At 57.2% G+C, this 27,163-nt stretch overlaps 1 protein-coding gene across 1 annotated transcript; it reads left to right on the forward strand.

The window, feature by feature from the left end:
* Nucleotides 1-1,826: 1,826 nt before the first annotated feature.
* On the forward strand, nt 1,827-26,847 carry RADIL (Rap associating with DIL domain). The gene is given in 17 exon segments (XM_036392322.1): nt 1,827-1,903; nt 8,742-9,294; nt 14,594-14,916; nt 15,933-16,472; nt 16,474-16,557; nt 16,559-16,585; nt 16,756-16,793; nt 17,800-17,960; nt 18,688-18,800; nt 19,865-20,102; nt 20,564-20,736; nt 21,011-21,161; nt 21,462-21,652; nt 22,459-22,855; nt 22,943-23,082; nt 23,826-23,965; nt 24,584-26,847. Coding segments are annotated over 16 exon segments (3,366 nt in total). The 5' UTR covers nt 1,827-1,903; nt 8,742-8,750; the 3' UTR covers nt 24,690-26,847.
* The last annotated feature ends 316 nt before the right edge of the window (nt 26,848-27,163 follow it).

Below are 27,163 nucleotides of genomic sequence, written 5' to 3' on the forward strand. Positions count from 1 at the left end.
GCAGGGATGGCACTGCCAGCTGCTGAACAAACAAACAAACAAACAAACAAATCAATCAATCAGTGAGTTTGCTGACAGAGCCCCTGTGCCCAGCGGTGCTGGCTGAAGACTCATCAGCAGCATCTCACCATGGCAGCTTCAGCACAGCCTGCTCCAGCCCTGCCATTTCCCCTCCTCGTGGCTGAGTCAGAGGCTGAGGTGTGGAGGGAGCCCCAGGGCTGGCACTGAGGGGATGAAGGATGCCAGAGCCATGGAGGAGGAGAAAATCTGTGGCAGACTGGGCAGGGGGCAAGCACAGCCCCTTGCTGACCCCACCAGCCTCTCCTGTGGGCACTGGCTCCTCTTGGAGGGGGAGAATTTGCTCCTCTTGGAGGGGAGAATTTGCCCCCATGCTGGAGCTGCCTGGCCTGGGCTCTGCACAAGCACTGTCTGCCCTCTCTGCCATAATTACAGTGCTGCATTCCCCCAGGCTGCCGTGCTCAGCAGCTTTCCCAGAAAGCCAGGGAGGGTTCCCTGCTTCCAGGGGCAGCTGAACTCACCCCCAAACCTGACCCACAACTTCCACCTCGCCCATCATTCCTGTGCTGCTGGCAATTGGGCTGGACTGGGAGGCCTCCTGAGTCTGCTTTTCTTTGGTGCTGTCATTCCCAGAGGGTGTCTGGGTGGCAGAATTGCTTTCCCAGCCAGAGCACCCCTGGACAGGGAAACACCCTTTACCAAAAGGAGACATTTTCACCAAGGCAAGCAGAGCATCAGTGACCATCTCAACCTGAACAAGTGATCCATCCCTCACCCCTGTCAGGCACCAGCCTGTGTGCTCCCCCAGCAGTCTCCAGGTCAGCTCTGGAGCTGCTTTGATAAAACCTGTCTGGCCAAAGCCAGCCTCTGCCTGCAGAGCCCTGCCTGGCTTGCTCCTGGCATTTTCACAGAATCCTAGAGAGGCTTGGGTTGGAAGGAACCTCAAAGCTCATCTTGTTCCAACCCCTGCCATGGGCAAGGACACCTTCCTCTAGACCAAGATGATCAAAGCCACTTCCAACCCAGCCTGGAACACTTCCAGAGATGTGGCAGCCACAGCTTCTCTGGGCAACCTGTGCCAGGGCCTCACCACCCTCACAGGCAAGAATTCCATCTGACCCTGTCCTCTGGCAGTGGGAATCCATTCCCCCTTGTCCTGTCACTCCATGCCCAAAGTCCCTCTCCATCATTTTTGGAGCCCCTTTAGGCAATGGAAGGGGCTCTAAGGTCTCCCTGGGGCCTTCTCTCCTCCATCTTGATCATCCCCAGCTCTCCTAGCCTGGCTCCATAGGAGAGGTGCTCCAGCCCTTGGAGCATCTTTGCAGCCTCACTCCAATAGCTCCACGTCTGTCTGTGCTGCAGACCCAGTGCTGCATGCAGTGCCCCAGGTGGGGTCTCAGAGAGGGGGGCAGAGGGGGGCAGAACCCCTTTCCCACATCCCAGCCCTTTCCCAGTGCCAACCCTTTCTACAACCTGACCCTTTCCCAGGGCCGACCCTTCCCAAATCCTGACCCTTCCTAAATCGCAACCCTTTCCCACAGACCCTTCCCTTATCCTGACCCTTTCCCAGTACAGACCCCTCCCTCATCTCGACCCGTTCCCAGCACAGACCCTTCCCCAAATCCCGACCCCTCCCCAAATCCCGACCCTTCCCCAGATCCCGACCCCTCCCCAAATCCCGACCCCTCCCCAGATCCCGACCCTCCGCTCCCGTCGCGGTGGCTGCGGGCAGTTCCGGTGGCGGCCGCGGGGGGGCGCCGCAGCCGCGCTCGCTCCGCCCCGGCGGGACGGGACCGGCCCGAGGTCCCCGCGCAGCCCCGGCGGCTCCGGGCGGCTCCGGGCGCTGCCGCCGCCGGGGTCGCGCCGAGCCTGCCCCGCTCCGACGGTGAGTACCGGGGCCGCGGGGCGCGGGGGGCGAGGGCGGACCCTACCCCAGGGACCCCCGGTCTTGGGGGGGGGGGCAGATCCCCGCTGTTGCGTCCCCGCTGCACCGGGCGGCAGCGTTTGTTTCTCGTCCCCTGGGAAGCGGAGGCGGGAGGAGCTCGGGGCTTGTCCGGTTGCCGTGGGAGACCCGCGCTGCCCGCGGAACCGCACCGGGCACGGCCGGCGGGAGGGCTGTGCCGGGAACCGCAGCGCCCGAGGGTCCCTGTCCCATGGCCGGGCACACAGGGAGCCCTCCCCGCACCGCGGGTCCCTGCGGGTCCGTGTCCCATCGCACATCCCTTGGGATCATCCCCGTTCCATCCCCCTTGGGCTCCTTCTCCCCACGGAACTCTCCTTAGAATGCGTGTCCCCATTCCGTATCCCTCAGGATCTGTCTCCCCAGATCCTTCTCCCATTCGCATCCCCCTCGAGATTCCTCTGCCCCTTGCAAGCTCCCTGGGATCCCTCTCCCCATTCCATACCCCTCGGGATCCTCCTCCCCGTTGCATGCCCCTCGGGATCCTTGTCCATTTGCACAACCCTTGGGATCCCGCTGCTATGCCATACCAGCCGTGTCACCTGCATTCAGCTGCCTGCGACTGTGGTGGCATCCCAGGCCATGGCAGGGAGGTGCTGAGATGATCTGTGTCCCTGTGAGGCTGGAGCAGTTTCATGCTGAGTTGTAACTTTAGCAGAGAAAACTCAGGGGAGTTTGCTACTTGCTTGGGAAGTGCTTATTTTCAGCTCTCTCCAGGACCAGTTAATTATCGCTGGAAAAAAAAAATATTATTGCTAAGGTCTTATAATTAGGCAGCCTACGGAGACTGTGGAGCTCGGGAGGCAGCAGAAAGCAAATGCTTTTTGTGCAGGGTTTCTGGGGTGTGTGAATAGAGCTGCCCGGGCAGAGGGCTGGCATTTGCACTGCTGCATTACCGGAGAGCTGGGGCACGTTGGCGGCTCAAAAGACCCTGCAAAATAATTACAGGGGGAAAAAAACCACCAAGAAAAGAAAACCTGCTAAAAGGACCCCTGTTGTCCTTGTGAAATCAGGTCCCAGACTGTTACAGTGTTTGTGGAGCGATGCCTTTGGGACAGGCTGTTGGTGTTTTTGGGGCTGCTTTTCCATCCTGTTTGAGCAGTCCCGGGGCCGCGGGGTGCGGGCTACTGCAGGGTGCCTGCTGCTAATAATAACGTGGTAAGGAGTTTACCCGCCCTGATCCGGCTAAAGACGGCACCGAGAGAGCCACGGACATCATCAGCCTCCGGTCCGCCCCTAGATTAGGTGGATAAAACTCACACAAGGAAAGGCCGGGCTCTGGAGCGAAAGGAAGGGAGCGGGGGCTCCGGTCAGAGCCGAGGGGTTCGGGCTTTGCCCTGGCTGAGGGGATGGGATCTGCAGAGGGGCAGGATCTGGAGCCGAGGAGAGCACGTCAAAGCCACCAGGGCGTTCTCATTTCCTTTGCTCTCCGAGTTGTAATTTGTTCCACATTGCAGCGCCGGCCTCTCCCTCCACTCGCAGCATCCAGGCTGCGGTCGCTGCCGTTAGTCCGGGGCTGCCACTCTCCAGTGGTGTCCATTAAAAAAAAAAAAAAAAGAAGAAAGAAAAGGCAGAAAAAGAAAATAAAAGAAAAATTTCAAACAAAGACGTGAAGAAACAGCTTTTCTGGTTCCTATTCTGGGGTGGTTATAGCTGAAATCTCACCACCCATCCATGTGCCGGGTTAACCCCCAGGGAAATTCCAGATGATTAAAAAGTGTTTTAATGGTGTTGTTGCTCTTCCCAAAAGGGAATAAGATGACCTGGTAGCTACAGGTTGATTGGCTTGATAGCATCCCTCCAGGGAGAAGAGGGAGAAATCTGGCTCGGGCTTCAATTGATTAAAGACATCAACACCAGGAATAAATTCCTGCCATCCAACGTGGCTGTATGGAAAATAACTCCTGGCAAGAAATGATTTCATTCTCCAACATGAGAGGTGACTCTCTGGCTGTAATACACTTCTGAGAAGCAGTTGAGTTATGGGAGGTGATATTCTTGTAAAAATCTGCACTTTCCAGTATTAAAAAAGTCAATCCAGTCCAGTATTTAGAGCTGACATTGCACAGTGTCAAGAAAGCTGGTATTAAATAAACGTGATCCATTTCCAAGGCAGTTATCAGGGAGATTATCACTGCTGGGCACTGCTAGCTGGTAACATGGACTTGGTGTTTTTATCACTAATCTGGAAGAAAGGAGATGGAAATGATTTCTGGAAAAACCTGGATCTGACCCAGGGCAGCTGAGTGTTAATGGTTTGTACAAATCCGGGTGGTAAGCTGAGTGAGAGAAAGGCATCCTCACTGGAGCAGAATGGAACATGGAAATCTCTTACACCCAAAAATAATAACTGTGGCTGGACGTGGTTTCCTGTCCCTAATCTGGATGGTAAATTTTCAACTGGAGCTGCTTGCAGATGCTGGGAGAGGCAGCACAGGGGCAGCAGTTTGGGGGGTGGCTGTCTGTCTGTCCCCATTTCTGCACTGGAGAATTGAAAATTTTCAGGATAATGTGAAATTTGGCTCTGGGGAACAAAATAAATAGCAGTTATTTGCATTTCTGGTCAGAACCAAATTTGGGCTTATGGCAGCCAAATCCAAATTTTCCTTCTCAGCAGAGGAGATGTGGAGTCTGACGGGGAAGGGACTAAGGGGCTGCAGAAAGGGTCTTACAGGTGGAGAGGAGGAGGCCATCCAGTGAGTCCACTCATAAATCAAAGAGGAAAGAGGAGGGCTTGGCAAAAGCATCTAAATACTCTCACAGAGGAGAAAATACATGGTAGCCAAAATCTCATTAATTGAGCAGAGAAAAGATGGCAAGAATCAATATCTGGCAGCTGAGGGCAGGCACATTGGAAATAAGGCATAAATATTTTACCAGGAGGAGTAAATCATTGGAAGAAACGTGGGGCAGCAGAGGTGGGGGCAGCACCTCTTTGCCTTTTGCATCACAACCTGCAGAGTTTCTCCCACAGCCCCCAGGCTGGGCCAGCAAGAGGGACTGGATGGAACCACACCAAGGCCCTGATGAGGTGATTTAATTAGAGAATGATGCATTTATCTTTAATCATTGTGGAGCCATGGAAAGGAGTAGCTCTTGTGCCCTGATGGCTCTCCCTGAGGAGCACCCATGAAATCCCTGGTGGCACTTGGCAGGTGCCTCTTTCAGCTCTGTCTCTGGCCAGCAGTGGCTGTGTTCTTGCAGATCTGCGGTGGGAAGGTGAGGGGACAGTGCTTGGTGGCTCTTCTTGATGTCCAGCAAACCAGACTGAGATTCAGGAGGACAGATCTCAGTGAGCATCCCAGCAAGCTGGGGCTGCTGGGGGAAGGAACTGCCCCAGGGCTTGCTGTGGGTCAGGGCATCCCCAGCCTGGCATCCTTGGGGACACGTGTGCTTAGGAGAAAGAGATGAAGGTCACAGGGCTGTGCTGGTTCCGTCTCCTCCCCTTCTCCTTTCCTTTTTTTCCTCCTGCTTCCTCTCCTTTCCTTTCCTTTCCCCTGCTGTTCTCTCCTGGTCTCCCGTGTGATGGGATAGGTGCTGTTGGTTATAGATGTGGTTCAGAATCCCACATTCAAACATCAGGACCGTGTTGCAGAACCTCTGAGCCTTCCAAACCCACCACACTGCGAGCAGCTGACGTCCATGAGCAGCCCAGGACCTCTCCTCCTCTTCCTCTCTCAGAAACGTGACAGACGCCTGCCCAGGATGGTGCACAACGAAGGGCAAAGATTGTTTTGAGAAGGAGGATGAATGGAAGGGAAAAAGGCACGTGAGAAGGATGGCAAGGTAGGGCCTGAGTGCTGGCTGGGGGCCCTGGGAAGGAGCTGCTCACCCGTTCTGGGAGCAGGAACCTCAGGCCTGCAGGAAAGTCCCCGGTGGTGGCTGCAGAGTCAGGCGCGGTGGTGGAAGGACACGTGGTGGCCACGTGAATACCGTGGGCATTTGTCACAGCTCTGCAGAGCTCACACAGAGCTGGCTGTGGAAAATAGCTGGTTTTGGTGTGGTCAGGCACTGCTGGGAAGAGGTGAAGGATCTCACTAGGAGGCAATCCCAGGCTTTTGACTAATAGGTGTGTACCCGTTAGAGAGAGAGCGTCACTGAGGCTGGAGAAAGGGACTTGGGAAAGTCTGGATCATGCTGCAGGCCTGTGTCCTTCCAGGGAATGGGCCTGCAGTGAGAAGAGGGCTCAGCTGGGCTGGAGATGTCCAGGAGCTGCTGGAAGGTGTGACACTCTTGCTGGCTTGTCCTGGGGCAGCTGGGGGCAGCTGGAGCATCCTGGGTCCTGCAGCGGGGCTCAGGGGGATTGCACGTACCAGAGACTTCCCCTTGCACCAGAGATTTCCCCTTGCACCAGAGATTTCCCCTTGCACCAGAGATTTCCCCCTTGCACCAGAGATTTCCCCCTTGCACCAGAGATTTCCTCCTGGAGGAGATGCCTGTGTCCAGCGTGCCTGAGCGCACGGATGTGGGAGGAGCCCCTTCCATTATCATCTTATCCTGCCCATTAGAGTCCTCAGGGGGATTAAGGCCGGGTGTGTCCTGCTGTCTCCAGGAGAATGTGATTTCTCAGGTCACCCAGGCTGGTGCCTGGTAAAATCACGCCTGTGCTGCTCTAGATGCTGAAAATTGGGGTGACACCACCTCCTGATCCAGGCTTCTGATTTTTACCTGGTGAAAAGTCTTTGCCCCTGACCTCTGTAGGAGCTGCATTTTATAGAAAGAGTAAAAAAATAGCTGTGCTATAAATAACACATTCAAAACCAGGGACCTGCAAGAAGCAAGGATAGTGTCTCTGTGATGTGGGCTTGGAAGAATGATTTTGCCACCAGCAGATGGTAAAAGGTTTCCCTTTGTGCTGGGGGGCAGTTCAGGGTGGAGGAGATAAAATCCATGAAACCAGTGATTTGATGACAAAGCCTTGTCTTTTGCATCCTTGATGACAAGGTCCTGTAGGGACTCTGGGGCAGTTTTCCTTGTGGTCAATGTTAATGAGGGCTGGCAGGGCCGTGCTGGAGCCTGGGGCAGCTGTTCCTGAGCCTGACTGTCTGCCAGTGCCCTGACCTGCTCCCCAGGTCGGGGCTGCCAGGAGATGTCACACAGCAGACATCAAGGGATGTCCCCAGGGATGTCCCCAGCGGGAGCAGCAGCTCTGGGCTCAGCTGGAGAGGGAGGAGCAGCCAGAGCCCCAGCCCCATCCCTGCCTCAGTTTCCCCACTTGCAAGGTGGGAGCAGGAGCAGCCTTACCTGAGCCCAGTGATGTTCTGGGGCAGTGTAAAACACAAGGTCCTCAGCCCTGCTGTCCTGCTGGGACTCCTGCCCTTCAGCACTCCAGGAGTCAGTTTTGGAACCTGCAGCCTGGGGACAAGGACAAACCCCAGCATTTTCAGAGTCCTGGTGGGGCTGGGGAAGAGGAAAGGGGTGACTTGGGGTGCAGCAGGATTACACAGCTCCCAGCCACATGCTTAGCACCTGGTGCCTCAGTTTCCCATCTGCAGCATTCCCTGTGTCTCTGGCTGTGGGATGGGGGGATGCACATCCTGCAGCAACCCTCCACGTACAGCTGGGAGCTGGTTTCTGGGTTAGAAGGTGACCTCTTCCATTAGCAGCAGGGACTTTTTTCTCTGCTCTTTTTTCCTGAATTAGATGGTGGTTTGGAGGCTGTCCAGGCCGAGCATCACCCTGCTGATAGTGCTGAGTTTGCTCTGAGGCACGGCTGTGCCCCAGCCACTCGGGGCTGCAGCTGTGGAAGCTGCTGGCACATCACCTGTGCCCAGCCAGGGACATCTGGGTGACCCAACTGCTGCATCCAGCTGTGGATGGGACATTTGGGGGTTCCTCTGTGTGTGCGTGGAGTCTCTGCATGTTAGGAGGAGAGAGAGAGCCCAGTTTTGTCCCAGCCAGGAATGCTCAGATTGTATTTCCTGACCCTGCTAGCAGGTCACAGTGTGGCTGTGGGTCACCAGCACCACACAAGCACCAGGTGCTGGCGCAACCAGGATGGGATTTCAAAGCCATCTGCAGATGGGGACAGTGACATCAGGCAGGAGGGCTACCCACCTAAATCCAGAAGTGATTTGTGGTTCCTGGTCCATTCCAGGGGATTGAGGAGCACTGGGAGCTGCCACATGGCCTTGGCCCATCTCCTCCAGTCACTGCCCACTTGGGGCTGCCCTGGGCTAAGGAAGTTAGTGATCCTTGTTAGTGATGCCACCCTGGGCCTGAACGTCCTCCACAAACAAGCAACAGCCAAGAGATTTGCCAGAGTCAGGGCATTTTTAGAAAGGCTAATTAGAGCCCATTTTCACCCTGTGCCTCTCGCTGAGCAAAAGCATTTAGCAGTGACCTCAGAGTGAGCGAATTTGCACTTGAGCTTTCTGTTTCACCTCTAAAAAATGGGATTGCTCCATAAACTCGTTAGTGAAAGTAACTCCTGATGCCTTGGCTGCTGACCAGGATGGGCCCCGCCAAGTCCCGCTGGGCTCTGCTCTCCTCCTCTGGGTAAGAGGGGCCTCTTGATATACATGATGGAGAAATGTGGGGCCTCTCCAGGCTGTGTTTTCAGGGACAAATCCATCCAGGGGTAACTGTGCTGGTGCCAAGGAGCTTGGCTGAGCTCTTCCATTGGTGTTTTGGGTTACATGAGGGAAATGGACCTCTCTGGATCTGCCACCTTGGAGGTGACAGTGGCTCCCGCTCGCTCTCCCCCGCTGCACATCCACCTTCCAAACCGCTCACCTTCCCCTTCTTGCTCTTCCCTGCCCAGCTGTGCTTCATGACGACCTCCCCCACCATGTTTTATGGGCCATCCTCCAGCATGGCTCCGCCGTCCAAGAACCGGCTGAAGCGCCAGAGCCGGCTCTTCTCGCAGGTGCTGTACCGCACCCTGAGCTACAAGGACCGCGGCTCAGCCCCCTCTGCACCCGCTGAGGACGACCCAGCCGAGCTCTCCACCCAGCTCTCGGCCCCTGGCATCCTGAAAATCTTCGGGGGCAACATCTGCGCGGGCACCAACTACAAGAGCGTGCTGGTGACGGGCAGCTCGGGCGCGCGGGAGCTGGTGAAGGAGGCCCTGGAGCGCTACGGGCTGAGCCAGCTCAGCGCCGCGCAGTACGCGCTCTGCGACGTCATCGGCCGCTTCCAGGGCCCCGAGAAGCAGTGGCAGACCGAGGGGCTGAGGGTGCTGGGCGACCACGAGAAGCCCCTGCTCATCCAGGACCTCTGGAAGCCCAGGGAGGGCTTCTCGCGCCGGCTGGAGCTGCGCAGGAGGGCCGAGGTGGAGGAGATGGCGGCCAGGGATGTGGACACCACCACTGCAGGTCAGAGCTGGCTGTGGGGCAGGGAGAGGGGTTGGGGTGCAGCCCCAGGAGCCTTCCCGCACCAGAGGCTTTCACACGTGGTTTGGGTGCGGGGGTTGGTGCAAGTGGCAGGCTGGGCACGTTTTAGCTGCAAGGACTCAGCATTCTCCTACATCAAATATTTACCCCAGACAGTTTAAGGGTTAATGACAAACCCTGCCCATGATTGGGGAGCAGCAGGCAAGAGCATCAGCGTGTCCTCCTCTTCCCATCAGTGAAACAGCACCGTGGCATCCCCAGCTTCGTGCCTGGCAGAGCACTGCCCTGCTCCCCCATCTCCCTCTGGGTATCCCCCAGGCCTGACACCCCGGGCAAATCTGCAGGAGCAATTAAGGAAAATGAAAAGCTAATGAAGAGAGAGCAATGTAGGGCAGGAGAGCCCCTGCAGCGGTGCCTGATGGAGGCCAGGGCTGGCAGGAGATAAGTGCATCATTAGGAACCAGCAGCAGTAATGAAGCTTTTCTCCTCTCACCCTCAGATAAAAGTCCTGTGAGGATGAGGGCAGAAGGGTTTAAAATCAGATTTTTACCTGCACAATGTGCTTGCTGGGTCAGACCTGCTGACCAGGCCCCAGAGGTGTCAGCCACAGCGTTTTGCTGGGATGGGCCCCAGCAGTTCCTCACACCTGTAGGGAAGAGTGGTTACTGTCAGAACTAAACTGGTGGTGATGCAGGATTACTCTGTGTGCTTGGCAAAGAAGAGCCAAGTTTCTGCCCCACCAGCAGCAGAACAGATGGTCCAACCTGTCCCACACCAGGGGGGACACAGCTCCTCTCCCACCCATCCTAACAAAGCTGGAAAGAGCCCTGGCACACGGGGAGGAAAGCAGAGGCAGCTGGAGCCTGCCCAGCTGCAATTTTCAATTGGGATTTCACCTGGTACTTGAGGACACAGGGCTGCCTCCATGCTCACCATGCCCAGCCTGTGGCTGCTCAGGGAGGGGATGCCACCGGTGCTCCCAGCTCATTGCACACAGACACAGAGGTGGCTCCTGCCAGGGCCTGGGCCAAGGAGGTGGATGCTCTGTTCTTCTCTTCAGCTCTTCCTGCAGCCAGGATCAGAGAGATGTGAAGCACTTTGGGAAAGCAGCAGCTCTAAAAACAGCTTCAGTTGAATGGAGGGAAGGGCAAGAGCCCAGTGAGGGGTGCAGCACTCGGGGGGCAGGGCCATGTGGCAGCTCCCTGCCAGCCCAAGGTCACATCCACAGCCTCAAATCCTCCCCTCGGATGCACAAAGCAACTTTCCTCCATGGCCTGGATCCTGGGTGGGCTGGGAGTGTGGGAGTGCAAGGCTCCCACCCAGGCAGGGAAGCAGCAGGGTCTGGGCTGCCCACCAGGCCTGGGGCTGCACCCTTGGGTCATTTCCATGGAGGAGCAGCTCCTGGTAGGGGCCTGTGCTCTGGATGTGGAAACAAGCCCGTTATGCTTTCGTTATCACTTCATTTGTTTCAGCACTCCTGGGTGGGGCTGTGGAAATTCCCCATTTTTTAACCTTTGGGCATTTTCCATAGCTGACCAAGCTCTTCAAAGACAGAAGCTACACCCACAGTCAGGCTGTCTGCTCTGCAGAGTACACAGCCCATGGTTGCCTTACCTGGTAAAATCTCACTCCTGCAGCCCTTTCTCTTGGTGGCACCAGGGGCTCTGTCACCAGTCTCACCCTGGCATGATGTGGGGTTGGGACCACCCTTTCCCACCTCATCTGCAAACTGCCAGGAATGAACGTGAGTGATGCAGCCTGTGACCCAGCACCCCAAAAGGACCCAAAACTCCTGGTGTGGGGGGTATTGACCGTGAGTGCCCTCCACCAGGGTCACCCTTGTCACCAGGCTCAGGCTGGCAGAGGTCCCCTTGCTGAGCAGCAGCTGCCTGCCCAGGGTGGTGAGGCACTGGCGTGGAAAACACGACATCTGTGCAAAAGTAAAGGGACTTCAGGCTTGCAGCTCCCTCAGAGAAAAGCAGAGGAATGCTCAAATCATCTCCAGGGCAATACCTGCAGGCCCTTCCCCACACAGGGCATCGCTGGAGCAGCAGGACTGGGACCACTGGGGTCATGCAGGTGCATCCCTGGCTGAGGGAAAGGCTCCACATCCACCCATGACCTCTTAGCAAATAGCTTAAGACTTTTATCTGCTCAGTTACCCATTATCCTAATTAGTTTATTAGCTGCTTCCCACTGGGAAGGGCAGTGCTGGCTCCTCATGCCACTAATTAGCAGCACAGGTAGGGCCTCTCTGCAGCTAACGAGGCAGCCCCTCTCTCCCTGTGCCCCCAGCCCTGCTCCTTTTGGGGAGCACAGTCGTGGAGATGTAGGGAAAACACCCACAAACTGGAGGATGGTGCAGCCCTTGGCATCTCAGTGGCATTCATTTTCCAAAATATCCCCATTTTGTACCAGGTCCTGTCCTAACTGGAGCTTTCCCAAGGGGCTGGAGGCTGAACTGCACACGCAGCTCCAGAAACTTGGGATTTAAGCCTATTATTCTAAAAGATGCTCTGGCAAATGCCTTTGAGGATCTGGCTTTGATATACCTTAGCACAACTGCATCCAGGGAAGATTCCCTGCAGAGTCTGCAGAGCAATTACATTAGGAAGGACTAGCCTGGTCTTAGTCCCTCCTGGGTACATTCAAAGCATTTCTTCTTTCCTGGGGCCCGTGGAGTTATTTGTTGATTTATTTCTCAGCCAGGAAAAGCCAACCTCTTTCCTCAGCTGAAAAAGAGGCAGATCCCAGCCAAGATCCCAGGCACCACAACTATAAGTTTTTCCTCTGGGTTGCAGGATGGGTTTAGAGGCAGCAGCTTGGTGGGGTCTGGTGGATGCTGCCCGAGGGGGGCCCAGCTCTCTCTAAGGATGAGATCCAGCCCTGTCTTAGGATCTGATTAGTGAGAGATGCCTCTGCCTGAGCTGAGGTGCAAACGAGACAAATGCTGAAGTAAATAATAACAGATTTTATTAGCAGTCAGTGTGAGGAAGAGAGAGAGAAAGAAAGAGAAAAGGGGTGGGGGGACAGAGACAGAGCTCTTGTTTTGAGCTGGTGCTGTCTTGGGTTGGTGGTTGTGGATCTCCCCCTGCCAGAATTGCCTCTTACCCAGTCAGAGCTGATTCAGCACAGTTGCTGAGTTGCTTCCATTAGTTTCTTCCTTATCTTGGGAGTTCTGCCAAGTGTCCTTGTGGCCTGTAAATTCTGTATTCTTTATGCCCACTATCAGTGGTACATTCCTTTTCCCAAGCCTTTTTAACCCCTAGGCCTGAGATCACTGGAGCTTGTCCAGCCCTAAACTTTAACAGGGCCTAACACCCTGACAGCAGTACCTCCTTTCTACAGGCCAAGTCCTGGCTATCCAGGGAGGAATGAAATATTTGGGGATGCTCTTTGAATCCTTACATGCTGTTCCCATCCCAGTCTCCATGTGGATTCAGCAGCCATTGGCTCTGCCCTGGTCACGCTGCCCTGGAGATGTCCAGGCTGAGTTTTGGGTAGGATAACCTGCACATGCTTGGGAGGACAAACCAGTACCAAAGGATGAAAAAAACCTAACCCAGTTTTATGGAGGGACTTTGTTATGCTCAGGAAAAGAGCAGTGTTTATCTTTCCAGCACAGCCCAGGGTTGGTGGGAGCCTGTGATGGGGGCAGTGAAAAAGCAGCTTTTTCCTACACAAAATAAATACAGAAGCTTCCTTTCCCCTCGATAAGGGGCTGGTGAGGGCCTGTCTCTGCAGGCAGTGGGACCCCAGTCCTGCTCTGTCCCACTGAGCTCCAGCAGCAGCTGCTCCCCAGGATCCAGCCCCACTCCTCCCTGCTCGCTCAGCCTGGTCTGGGATCTGCATTGCCCCAGCTGTCCTTCATCCTCTGGCCCATTTCCATGATGTGGGTTGGGGACAGGCCTCCTGGGGGGAGCTGAGGTGTCCTGCAGACACATTTGGGGTGGCCTTTGGCATCCCCAGCAGTGTGGTTTGTGTGGGTTTGTTGTCCTCCCTGGATGTTCCATCTGTGCCGTGGCCAATTGCCTTTTTAAGAAGGACACAGGGCACGGGACTGCTTGGGGTGGCTTGGCTGTGCCTTGCCCTAATCCCAAGGCATGTAAACAGCAGGGGCTATTTTCTCCCTGTCCCACCCCCCCTCCCTGTCCCCATCTCTTTGATTTTCCCAGCAAAGGAGCGCTCCATTTAAAACAAACAAACAAAAAAATGTATTTCAGAACCAGCAGCCCATTCCTCACCAAATAAGGCAGATGATTTTTTTTTTTTGGGTCTGAGATTGTGAGTGTCGCTTTAAGCAGCCCTGGGCACCAGGCTCTCTGCTTTGCCGTCCCCAAATCCCGCTGGCTGTCCCCAAACCTCGCTGTCCAGAGCCGGGAGCAGGGCTCTGGCGCTGCACCGACAACGCTGCACTGCTGCTCCTGCAAGCGAATCCTGTAGGGTTTTTTTCCCCTCTCTTCGTCCTCCCCGAATGCCAGTGACCTGCTCCCAGGAGGCTGCCCAGCTGAGGTACGAGCATCACCCCTCGGACACACAACTTCCAATTTCTCCTGCAGAGCTCCAGCAGCACGGAGGGACCCAGCGGGACCCCCCGGCTCTGGGGGCGCCGTGTGAGGGGCTCCTTCTGCAGCTGGGCCCGGCCTATTCATTCACTCCGGCTCCTGTTTGTCTCACGGACAGACAGCTCTGCCCGAATTGATGCTTGGGAGAAGTTAATTACGGCTCGTTCCTGCTGCAGCCGGGCTCCACTGCAGCTCCCATGCCTGGCTGATGCTCCGGGGAATTGGGGGGGGGTCCCTGCGGGCCCCACTTGCTGCTGGCTACCCACTGCCGAAGGGTTGAAAGCCGAATCCAGGCTCTTTTTTTTTTTTCTTTTTAGCAAAGATTGAGTGAAATTTCTTTTTAGCAGGGATTCCCTCTCCCCCCAGCCCTGCAGCGTGGCCGGGGCGGATGGGGGATACTATGGACCGGCTGCTCTCCATTCAGTGAGGTTTGGGGGTCAGGGAGGGCAGGGACACCCCCGTTTTAGCGGTGCCATTAGCACACTAAACTCCGCGCCGGTGTCTCGGCGTCACCTCTCGGGGAGGGCAAAGGACCGGGGGACACCGGGGCAGGGTGGGTGCGCAGCGCCGGGAGGGCTCCGGCCGCTCCATCCCCGCTCCGAGCTGCAGCATCCCTCCCGCAACACGCGGGGTGCTGCGGCGGGGCGGGGGTGCTCCGGGGGGGGGGCTGCAGGGGCTGAACGCCGCTCTGTCCCCCCCCATCCCCATCCCCGCAGGCATCAACGCCCAAGCGCGGAAGCTGCAGCGGCACCGGGCGCGGGGGGCCCGGCGGGCGGCGGGGGCTGAGCGGCGCGGGCCCCCCCCGGCCCTGCGGCGCAGCCTCAGCGAGACCAGCCTGGGGACCCCGGCACGGCGGGCAGGGAGCGGGGCCGGGGCCGGCGGCGGGGCCCGGCTCCAGCGGCACTGCTCCACCCTGCCCGGCAGCCCGGCGGCGGCGCGGAGCGGCGGCAGCAGCAGCAGCAGCAGCAGCAGCAGCATGCGGTACTCCCTCTACCAGTCCCCGCACCTCCTGCTCCTGCAGGGCTACAGCCAGCAGCATGTAAGCACAGCACCGCGCCGCCTCCTGCGCACCCCCGACACCCCCCGCTTCCCTCCCAGCACCCCCAAGCCCCGGGGAGCGGGGCTGCTTGCATGGCCGGAGCTGCTGGGGTCGAGGGAGGTGATGGTGGTGGTGGTGGTGAGGATGAGCATCCTTTAGGAAATGGGCTTGGGACTTGCAGCCTTGTCCTCAAGTCTGTCCCCGGCCTGTCCCCAAGTGCGGGGAACGCGGAGGCAGGAGCCGTGACTCCCTGCAATCGCCCGGAGGGATGCAAGGTGATCCCCGAGCAGCATCCCTGCCCCGGCCCGAGGGGGCCCCGGTTCTGCCGGTGGTGGCTGAGCTGCCCCGTCCCCCGTCCCCGGTCCGGCTCCTTCCTCAGTGGCAGATGGAATCAGAGGCTGCGAGGAGAACAGCGCAAGGAGAACTGCAAAGGACAGGGTCGGCTCTTGCAGTTAATGGCTACTTTGTGCCCGCTGAGTGTCGAGCTGTTCCAAGTTTTTGGCAGGGTGACACCGGCACTGCAGCCATCCCGTTAGTGCTGCTGGGGAAACTGAGGCACGGGTTGGTCCCCTGAGCTGCCTCGGGGCGTGCGGGCAGGCTGCAGGGAAAGGCAGGGCCAGGGGTGGATGCTCTTGTCCCACTGTCGCCCCGGGCAGGGGGGGCAGGCATCGCTGCAGTCTGGGGCGAAAAGGTGGGAAGGAAAAGCAGCTGCAGAAGGGATGAGGGGGAGAGGTGGAGGGAGGGCTCCTTCTGTCCAAAGCAGCCCCATCTACTGCATGCCCAAAGTCATTGTGCCCATTTATTGCCATGCCCAAGGCAGGGATCACTGCTGTCCTGCTTGGCAGCGAGGAGAGTAAAAAAACAAAATGTAAAAGTGCAGTGTCCCCTCCCAGGGGACAGCTGGGGACAGTGAGGGGACAGCTGGGGACAGCGGGAGGCTGCAGCACTCACTGCATGGCAGCAGGAGGGTCCCTTCTCCCCCTCCCCGGTTCATGCTGCGTCTCCTCGCTCGGCAGGACAGCTTGGTGTACCTGCTGAACCGCGAGCAGCACACGGTGGGCCAGAGGACACAGGCGAGCAAGCCCAGCATCAGCCTGTCCGCCCCCGACATCCTGCCCCTGCACTGCACCATCAGGAAGCTCCGACCCTCCCGGCACCGCTCGGAGGAGAAGCTGGTGCTGGAGCCCATCGCCGGCGCTGGCATCTCCGTCAACTTCTCCGAGGTGGCCCGGACGGTGGTGCTGCGGCACGGGGACCTGCTGTCCCTCGGCCTCTACTACCTGCTGCTCTACAAGGACCCCATGAAGGCGCAGCCGCTGCCAGCACAGACCCTGCTGAGGCTGCGGGCCCTGCACCCCGAGGCTCCCCACGTGTGCGGCGCGTGCGGCAGCCTGCTGAAGGACAGGGACCCCAAAAAGCGGGGCCCGTCGCCCGGCGGCGGCCCCAGGACGCCCCGCAGGAAGCTGCAGCTGGAGTTCGAGCCGGCGGCCCAGGATGTGCTGCTGCGGCGCATCATGACCCTGATCGAGCCCGGAGGGGACGACCACAAGCTGACACCCTGCCTTCCTGCTCTGCCTCTGCATCCAGCACTCGGCCACCAACTTTGAGCCGGGAGACTTCGGGCAGCTGCTGCTCAAAGCAGGCCAAAATGATCCAGAGGACGGTGTGGGTCAGTCGGCGGTGGGACGGGGTGTTTTGGGGTGGGGGTGTTGCTCGAGCCCTCCCTGGGGGCTCCTCCTCAGCCTGGTCCCTGGTGGCAGTGAGTGCTGGTGGGGGTGGTGCTGGTGCCACCCCATCCCACGGGTTCTCACTGTGCTTTCCCCTTCTCTCCCTGCCCAGGAGCGGACGCGGGAGCTGGCTGAAAAGCAATCCCAGCAGTAAGTGCGACCCTCCTTGTTTTACCTCAAAAAACGGGGAGAATTCAACCTGGTTCTTCCTCCATGAGTGAGGGCAGTCCGTGGCTGTCAGCCAGTGGTGCATGATGAGTTTTCCTGCTGAATCCCACACATTCTGCTCTCTGGTCCTTTAACCACATGCCTGCACAGAATGAGTGGGTTTGGAAAAGCTCAGGAGGGAATAGGACCTGCAGCAGCTCTGGGGTTTTCTCTGATCCATGATCTGGCCAAGGCTTTGCACTTGTGGCTTCAACCTTGAGTGATACAGTAGGAATGTCCTTATGTGTGAGCCTGACCTTCCTCAGGCTGGACACCCCTCAGTGGAGCTGAGATGGAGCTGGCATTGCATGTGTGCATCCAGGGGTGGTAGCACAGCGTGCCCCAATGCTGGGAGCACCATTCTGGGACAATCACAGTGGTGCAAGGAGCTGTCTTCCCAGCCATGTCCGAAATCCCATCTCTAAAGCAGTATCTGGAGAAACTGTTGGTGCTTGCTGTGAGCTCTCCTTTAGGATAAACTTCAAGGATGCTTCCCAGGCCCTTCCTATAGCAGGAAAAAGCAGTTTAGCAATTGAGAAATGACCCAGATACTTTTTGTTTTATTTTTGAACACCCAGGGCAGGTGAGCTGGCTTTAACTGTCCAGAGCTGGCAGGAGCAGCACATACCTGTGGGGAAGGGCTGCTCTTCAGCCATGAATATTTAGTGCTGTTCATCTGTATTAGGGGAAGTCTCCCCCAAAAGCGGCACCCCATAAAGGCCAGGTGGCCTTGATCAGCCTGGTCCCCACAGGGTCCCCTTTGCCACCCCACAGAGCAGAAACCTCTGAATTTTTCCTTGCAAAGGGTCTTTCTAAGGGGAGTGCTGGGCTTGGGGGTGTGGGGATGTGAAAGCTCTCTGGCATTGCCCCAAACTGGCTGTTTTCTCCCCAAAAGCCTGAGTGGGGACGCTGAGGAGCAGCAGGTGTAACACCTGCTGTGTCTCCCCAGCCAGGACCCTGCCACCCTGTCCCGCTTCACCATCACAGACCTCCTCCCAGACCTGCAGCACATCATCTTCTGGATGGCCAATGCCATCGAGATCCTCTACTTCGTCCAGCAGAAATCACCCACCTACATCCAGAGCATGGAGGAAGAGCTGGACATCAAAGGTAAGTGTGGATGCAGCATCCTGCCTGTTTTCCCAGCCAGAGCAGCTCTGCTCTGCTAATCCCCACTCACAGGTGCTGGTCAGTGCCCTCGAGATGCTCCATTAACCCTCCATAATCCTCATCAGCAGGGACATCTCCGTGCTGTGGGCTGGGGGAATCTGTGGGAGGAGCAGCCTCACATCCTGCCCTGGTGCTGCCCAGCTGCAGAGCCAGGTTGTGTTGTGTTCACACACGAGTATGATGAGTTTTCCTGCTGAATCCCACACATTCTGCTCTCTGGTCCTTTAACCACCATGCTTGCACAGAATGAGTGGGTTTGGAAAAGCTCAGGAGGGAATAGAACCTGCAGCAGCAGCTTGTGGTTAATGCCCTGAGGGCTTTCTTCACCCTGGATTTGCAGGTAGCCCTGCAGAACTGCTCACTGGTGAGCTTGTGTTAATGACAGCAAAAGGGGAAAAAAAGATAGAAAGGTATTAAACCAGCCTCAGAAACTTTCTGGTCTATGCAAAAAGTTAAAATGCTCCTAGGCCAGGCAGGAGCTGCCAGCAGTGATGGAAGCTCTGGGGACAGCAGGTGGGAGCTCCCCGGGGCCAGAGGAGCCTCTTTGCCCTGTTGAGGGATCCCGTGGGGATGATACAAACCTGGAAATCCTAATAACCCACACCCTGGGAGTGTGGGGGCCTCGCTGCTGCAGGTTTGCTCCCCCGTGCTCCTCTCCTCCCTGCAGGCTCCAAGGAGTCTCTGTTCTCCTCGACCATCACGGCCAGCGAGGAGGCGATGACGGTGCTGGAGGAGGTGATCATGTACACCTTCCAGCAGTGTGTCTACTACATCTCCAAGGTACAGCGGCACACGGGGCCAGCACCAGCATCCCCAGGGCTGTGCGGGAGGGTTTTTTTTTTTTAAGCTTTCACTCCTTGGCAGTTGCACCACGCTGAGGTGTTTTCCTTCGGGCTGAAGTTCCCCGATTTTTTGGTCGCAGCCCAGGGAAAGTATTGAATTACTGCGGCGTGTTTCCTGGTCTGCAGTGCAGCGGCTCGGGGGAGGTGTTCGGGGAGGGCTGCTTGGCTCGGGCCAGCGCGGCATAATGGTGTGATTCAGAGCGTGATGGAAAGTGATGGAAAGTGATGGAAAGAGGCCCCTGGCCCGCCCGAGCCGGGCGGCAGCGGGAACAGAGCGGGCAGTGTGAGGCACAGAAAGGCTGCCCTGTGCAGGAACGGCTCCCTGCCACCGGCACCGGGCACACGGGGCTGCTCCCGCTCCCGAGCAGCGCCTTCCTCCCCTGCGCCCTCCTCCCCTTCCCTCTCCCCGGGAAGAAGTGAGTGCAAGGCACTGCTCTCCCATTTAAGCAATATGGAAAATCATCCCCATCGATCCTGATTTCTTTCACCTTCGTGTCCAGCTGATTGGTTGCCGCCCTGGTTCACATCGGGTTTTGCAGATTTTAGCTGGCGTCACACATTATCTCTTGCAACTGCTAAAAGTGACCAACATTATTTTTTACAATTTTTACAATATTTATAATTTTATAATGTTTATAATTCAATAACATTTATATTTTTATATTATTTATAATTTTATAACATTTATAATATTAATAATTTTATAATATCTATACTTTAAATAATATTTATAATTCTATAATTTTGATAATTTTATGATTGTTATAATTTTGCATTAATTTTTATATTTTTAAAAATTTTGCGTTAATTTTTATAATTTTTAAAACTTTTGCACAACACTGGAGCCCACGGAGGCAGGGTGTGAACAGGAGCAGCCCCTTGCTGGAACAGCACTGGCAGGGTTTGCTTGGCTTGAGGAGCTGAAGGAAAGGCTTGGCTCGTGCAAAAATAGAAAAACCCCAGCAAACTGAGTCTGCTGTGACCTTGCTGCTCTCCCTGCAGTGTCTGTACGTGTCGCTCCCTGCCCTGCTGGAGTGCAACCCCTTCCAGAGTGAGTGCCGGGAGGGCTGGCGGGGGACTCCGCCTCTGCCCGAGGAGCTCCGCAGGGTCGTGCTCATCTACCAGGCTGTGCTGGACCTGCTCCACCAGTACGAAGTGCACCCCGAGATCACCTCCCAGATGTTTGCCTACCTCTTCTTCTTCTCTAACACCCTGCTCTTCAACCAGCTCCTGGATAAGGGTCAGTCCTCCTTGAATTGGGCAACACATAGGGGACTGAGTTATTGGGATGCCCTCCAATCCATCCCAGTGCCACCTAAAGGGGTACAGGAAGGGGCTGGAGATGGGCAGGTCTCAGCATTGCTACAGGCAGACCAAGCACAGACCCAGCTGCTGGCCCCTGGATTCCCATTCCCAGGAGAGGCTAAACCCCACAAGGATCCCATCCCATTCCATTGCCCCTTCGAGCCTGAGCAGAGGAGGCTGAGGGCAGTTAATAGGGGCAGCTCATTAATAAACTACAGCAGCCTGAGGTGCTCATTAGCCCTCATTAACGCAGCTGCCCCCTTCTTAGTGCCAGGCAAGGCCCAGCCACCACCAGGAATTGCAGCCACAGGATGTTGGGGACATTAACTCGAGGCAGGGGCTGGGGGACAGGGGGGCTGTTCCCTGATATGGCTGATGGGTGCTTTGCCTCCTCAGGCTCCTCTCTGGGCTGCTATCACTGGTCTCAGGGGGTGAAGCTGCGGGCCAGCGTGCGGCTGCTCCTGGAATGGCTGCACAGCGCCGGCTTCGAGCAGCTCTCCCAGCAGTTCTTCTCCAAACTGGCCAGCGTGGCCAACCTGCTGGCCATGCCCGGCTCCCAGCTGGTGCAGGTGAGGGATCCCAGCCCAGGGCTCGTGGCAGTGGGATAGGCATGGGCAGGAGAGCCCCTGCTCAGTGTCTGGGGGGTCCCTACACTGATGTGTCCCTTTTGAACCTGCCACCAGCTGCCCTCTCTCAGGGTCTGTGGTGGGCAGTACCCAGGAGAGGATGGCTCTCTCTGGTTCTCTCCATCTTGCCTGACCTCTCCCTCCTGTGCCCCTAGAAGCTCCTGCTCCTCAGAGGAAGCAGTTTCTCACCTCTGCCATGTGCTGTCTCCTCACACAGATGACCTGGCCATCCCTGCGAGCCGAGTTCCCAGCGCTGAGCCCCGCGCAGCTGCACCGGGTGCTGAGCCAATGCCAGGCAGTGATGGACGTGGGCTGCATCTCAGCATGGCAGCCCAGTGAGGAGGAGAGCTCAGCCACCTTCCAGCCTGGTGAGTCCTGCTCAGCCTGCTCCAGTCACATACAAACCAAACAGGTCATTCCCTTCCCCTTCCTGGTGTCCTGTACTACCTTCAGCAACTGGTAATAACCACAGCCCCAAAATTCAGATATTGCAAAGGATGCAAAGTGCAGGAGGCTTTTTCTGCTGTTCCAAGTGAGGGATGATGCTGGCTCAAGCTCACTAAATCCCTGGTCCCAGCTGGGAGACTGCACATGGCTGAGAGCTGGGAGGCAGCAGTGGGGTGCAGCCCAAGCCAGTGCTAACCTCCATCCCTCCCTCTGCCTTTCAGATGATGTGCTGGAGTCCTTTGACAACCACCCACCCATCATCCTGCCCAGTGGGGGCTTCAAGGTGGACCTGGAGGTGGAGACATTGGATGACAACATCTACAGACACCTCCTTTACATCCGCCACTTCCTCTGGAGCCTGCAGAGCAGGAGCCCCCACAGCAGCGAGGGGCCAGGCTCAGCACTCCCAAAGGTAGCCTGTACCCCACAGAGGGGCTGTTCCTCTCCTGGCTGGGCAGGAGGGTCTTGGGTCCCTCTGCAGACCCCTCCAAACCCAGTGCCAAGGGCTTGCTGCCCTTGCCTGCAGCCTGGAGCTGTGGCAGTGCCCTCATGGAGAGCTCCTGGAAGGATTAGTGCTGCTAATCCCCCAGCACGGGGGGCACGGGAAGCTGAGCTGGAAGGACAGGCTCTTCCCAGCAATCTCATTAGGGAGGGAGGGGAGATGTCTGTGGGCAGTGCTCCCCTTCTCCCTGTGTGTTCCCTGTCCTCCCTGAGCTGCACCCTGCCCGTCCCCAGCAGCCAGGCTTGCACAGAGGTGCTAATTAGCTAATGCCTGTAAAGCACAGGGAGAGTGATATGTGCTGTGGGTGCTAAGCTCAACTGCCATGTGGAGGGTGTCCCTTCTCCTCTCCCATCCTGTCCCCATTCCCTGCAGCACTCACAGGCCCTGCTGCTTCCTCCTGTCACCCTGGGGCCACATTGCCCAGCCCTTGTGGCACAGGAGGAGCTGTGCTCCCTTGTGTTGCCTTCCAGTGGGATCCCCCAACAGAGACATGAACAGGAGTCCCCTCCTGGCTGGCTGCAAACACCCCCAGCACAGCCCTGGCCACCAAACCGGGCTGTGGGAGCTGTGCTGGGAAGCCAGGACAAGCCTGGCAGTGTCGGAATTGCCAAGGCTTTGGATGTATCTGGCAGCCAGGAAAGCAGCAGGGTGGTGGGGCCAGGTGGGGAGTGAAAATCACACGCAGGGGTCCCACAGCATTTTCCTCCTTCTTTAAGAAAGAGGCATGCCCGACGCCGGAGGTGCTGGAGGTGAGCGAGGGCCCGGCGGCCGCCCCAGGCAGCACCATTGCAGTCCAGGAGGATTTTTGCTGCCTGGGGGGCTGTGCTGAGCCACAGGGGAACCCCAAACTCTGCCTGGCCACCAGCGCCTGCCCCTGCGAGCCCCCTGCCGGCGAGCCCCAGCTCCAGGAGAAGCTCCAGCAGCTGCAGCTGGGCAGGAGCCCGGTCCCCAAGGGTGGCACGGTGCCCCCAGACCCCTCCTGCCTGCTGACACCACCCACCACCCCCCTGAACTTCGACTCGGGGAGCCCGGAGTCACCGCAGGGCACCGGCAAAGGGCTGCAGGACGCCCGGAGGAACGGGATGAACGGCACCAAAGGCAGCACCCCTGAAGGTACCGAGAGCTGGCTCTGCCCCGGGGCTGTGGGGCTGGGCTGGGGCGCTGCCAGAGCCCTAAGCCTCTCTCTCCCTCCACTGCCAGGCTGCTCCCCGACCCCCTATGACTACCCCACGCCGGAGTCCTCCAGCCGCAGCTCTGCCACCGATGACTTCTGCTACGTCTTCGTGGTGGAGCTGGAGAGGGGACCCATCGGGCTGGGGATGGGGCTGATCGATGGCGTGGTGAGTTCTCAGCTGATGCCCTCACACAGCTGGAGTGGGATGTGGGATGTGGTTTGTACCCCAAGAAAAGCTGATGGCTTCCCACGGGAGCTAGGCTGCTTCTCCTTGGGACAAGGAGGCACAGAGGGATCTCTCAGTGGATCTCTACTTACAGGTCACTGTGCTGTGCGTGCAAAGTCCACAGCTGTCCTGCAGCTGGGGAGAGCAAACAAGCTCACCTCTCTTGTGGAAAGAAAATGACTCAGCCAAGGTCTTTCCTCCACCCTTCAGCGGTGGCAGGAGAAGCAGAGAGGAGCAGGGAGGCTCACAGGGTGACAAAACAGCTCCTCCTTTGCATAAGCAGGAATCTGACATTGTGGGGTGGATCACCCTTTTAAATGGCCTTTCACAGCTGTGCTGTTGGTCAGTAGGAAACAGAGCATCACTGAGCCCTGGGACAGCGTGAGCTCCCATCCCAGCATGGCTGCAGGCTAACGATGCTTTACTCTTAATTAAATTGAACAAGAGCAGGTTGCCCTCACCTCTCCTTTCTGTGTATAAATTGATATAAAACCAAAGCTTATTTCCTTCCTGTTACTGTTAGCACCATCCCCATCATATTCCCAAGCATCTCCAAGATCCCACTTCCCATCAGGCTTGGTGGTGAGCCCTGGGGGAGAGTTACCCTGCCTGGGGAGCTAGGTCTTTTGGGACCACAAATCTTTGTGTCCCTTTTTTCGCTCACTGCCTTCCCCTGCCAACAGCACACCCCTCTGTGCTCCCCGGGGATCTACATCCGCACCCTGATCGAGGACAGCCCCGCGGCCGCCGACGGCAGGCTCTCCATTGGGGACAGGATCCTGGCTGTCAACGGCACCAGCCTCATCGGGGCAGACTACCAGAGGTGAGCCTCACCTCAGCACGGGGCCTGGGGTGGCACCAGCACTGGAGGAAGCACTGTCAGCTCCGGGTTTCCGGCTGTTTTGCTCCAAGGGTTGCCAGCGCTGCAGTGTTGAGGATGCTGCGGGACCAGAGACCTGCAGGGAGAGGAGTGACCTGCACAAGACACCAGAGAGGGGGGAAGGCTGTGGGTTTGGAAGAGGGATTATGGAGCATAATCCATATTTCCCTCCCCAACAACTGGGGAGCATAAATGGGAAATAAATGAGAGCTCCAGAGATGGGTCTCAGCGATGCAGAGCTGCTGCAGCCCCATCCCACCCCAGGTTTCCTCTCAAAGGTGGTGGGATGAGACAGCTCAGAGGCAGAGCCCAGGTGCCCACAGCACAGAGCAGCTTTGGGCTTGTTTGCTCTTGTTCTGGCACCACTAACCTGGAGGCCAAGCCCTCCACAAAGTTACAGGCAGGAGAGAAACAGCCCCTGCTTGTCGCCCTGAGCAGGCACAGGTGATTGGCAAAGGGGGGGTGTTTTGTGAATGCCCATGACTGGGCAGGCTCCTGAGGGGCTGCCAGCCCTGAGGGGCTGCCAGAACTCACCTCTGTCCCTGTTGCTGCTCCCTGCAGTGCCGTGGATCTCATCCGCTCCGGGGGGAAAAAGCTGCGGTTTCTGGTTGCCAAGTCGGACATTGAAATAGCCAAAAAGATCAGTTCCAGCTCCTCTTCCTCCTAGTCCTTGTGGTACAGGAATCCTGCAGCAGCTTGTGGCTACAGCTCTGGTCAAGGCTGACCTCAGGGAGCCTGGAGTGCAAGAGGGAGGACCAGGACTCCACAACAGCCCTCGATGTGCTTTTGGACACTTGGCCCCTGCACTGCAGCAGAAAGGACATGCAAGGATGGTGCACGCTTCTCCCACTGCACTGCCTGGGAGCATCATTCCTGATCCATTGCCCAGCCTCACCTCATACCCAGTGTCATCCTTCTCAGGAGCTTTCCTGTTCTTTTGTCCCCTCTGGCAGGGGGAGGGAAGGGAATGCTCCCACCATGAGGACTTGTAGGCAGGCTCCTCTGTTCCTCTAGGCTGGCAGCCCTGTGGGATATTTTATGCTGACAGGCAGAAGGCTTGAAATACCTTTGTGTTTTGAAGAGAGCATGTGAGGCAGGCATGGGCTTCACTGTGGCAGTGGCCACCTGAGGTGCTGGCACATCAGGCTGGAGAAGTGTGCCCAGCTCTGGGGGTGGTGAAGGCAGCACAAGCACCCAGGAGTGGGATTCCACACAGGATGCATTGCCAGGAGTTAATTCCCCTGGTGCCATACACTAGCTCAGGTGCCTTTTGGCTGCTGGGCTACAGCCCTGCCTCAGGATGGGAAGCAGCTACAGCAAAGGGCTGACACCACCAGCAGCTCCTGAGTCCCAGGGAGAGCTCCCTGCAGAGAAGGACTCCCTTGCCCTTGCTCTGCAGATTTACTGCCCAGCTCTGGCACCACGATCCCAACTGAAGGCAGGGACTGATGGCAGAATGTCCCCACAGAGGGTTGGTGCCACCAGGAAGCTGAGGGAGCCCAGCAGCACTCGGCACTGACAGCAGCCCAGGCAGACAAGTGACAGCTCGGCTGTCACCATGTTCTGCTCCTCCTGCCCATTGCAAGGCCACCCTGTTTCGTGCCCTGCTTGGAGCATCTCCCGGGTGTGTGCAGCTGAAATGCCGACAGGGGATGATGGACAGCAGAGATTCCCTTTGGGAGGAGTCGTGGATATCCCAGGAACCGCCCTGCTACCTGCTGCGGACCCTGCTGTCAGCTCAGCCGAGGGTTCAGCTCCATCGTGTGGCTGCCCGGGCCCCGCACACCCGGCCTCCTGCTGCCTCTGCTTTTAGCACCATTAACGGGATAAACCCAACCTGATTTCCACATATAGACAGATACTGAGACCTAGTTTAGCCGAACCCTATTAAAACAGCCTGCAGCAAAGCCCTCCATCACAGGCTGCACGGTGCAGGCTCTGGCAGGGGATCAGATACTCACATGGCATCTCACAACAACACTGCTCTGAGGATTGTGATGCTAAAACAGGGCTGGCTTTAATTACACCTCACTGCTGCAGTTCTGGTTCCTGTGCTTGGTCTTGCACGTCGCAGGAGGAGATGCCAGAAAACTCCATGCAAGAGAAATGCTCCACTACTGGATTTCAATGCAGCCTGGCCTGCTTTTCTAGGCAAGATGGACCAGGCACCTTCTCTGAGACACGAGTGCCTTGCTGCTCTGCTGGGCCACGCTCACAGCCCTGCCCTGGGGTGCTGCCCCAGCAGGGACTGGGAGCAGTGCATCCACCTGCCACTGACTCAGCTCTACAGGCAGGTGAGCAAGGCTCAGGACTCCTGGTGATTCACTTCACTTTCAATCAAATAGGTATGCTGGCCTGTCATCCTCCACAGGACTTGAAATGGGCTGCCTAAAGCCTCTGGGCAAACTGCATGCACTCTTTACTCCCCTCTGCCCCGGAGCCAGGGCTTGGGGCGAGGCTTGGTTTGCACTAGACAGTGCTGGGGCTGCATCCTGGCATGTTCCAGCAGTACCAGTGCAACCCACTGAGCACCCCTGGAGCTGGAAAACAGCCCCAGAGCTGTGTGTCGCTCACAGTGCAGTCAGGGATTGAAACAGACTGTAAATAAACCCTGCTCTTTACTAGTGTGCATGAGGGCTGGCTTCTCCCAGGAGGAGCAGTGGGATGGACTGACTTCCCTGTGTGTTAATATGTACAGCTGAGATGTGTACAAAGCTCTGGTGCAGATCCTGAGCACAGCATGGCGCCTGTCGGACACGGTGGATGTTAAGAAATGCTCTGTGTCAACAATAAACTGGATCAATAAACCTCCCTAAGCCCTGCTCTGGCAGCTGTCTCTTGGATCTCTCCATGTTCACTCCAGTGGTGAGACACAAGAGCAGTGAGGGCTCCCAGATGTGATGGAGTCAGTTCTGCTTCCTCCAGCTCAGGCCTTTGCCTGATCTGCTGCAAGGAGAGGCAAGAGAAGCAGCACGTGCAGGTGTAGTGAGAGCAAAGGGGAGGGGAAACAAGGCAGAGGAAGGGAGGGAACAAGTACATCTCCAAAGGGACAGGGTGTGCTGGCAGGGTATTAATGCACCATTCACTCTCCTGCAACATTTGCAGAAATCCACCAGGATTTCAATGCATACTCACCAGGAA

The sequence above is a fragment of the Molothrus ater genome, chromosome 16 (assembly GCF_012460135.2).
Source record: "Molothrus ater isolate BHLD 08-10-18 breed brown headed cowbird chromosome 16, BPBGC_Mater_1.1, whole genome shotgun sequence".
NCBI classification, from domain to species: domain Eukaryota; kingdom Metazoa; phylum Chordata; class Aves; order Passeriformes; family Icteridae; genus Molothrus; species Molothrus ater.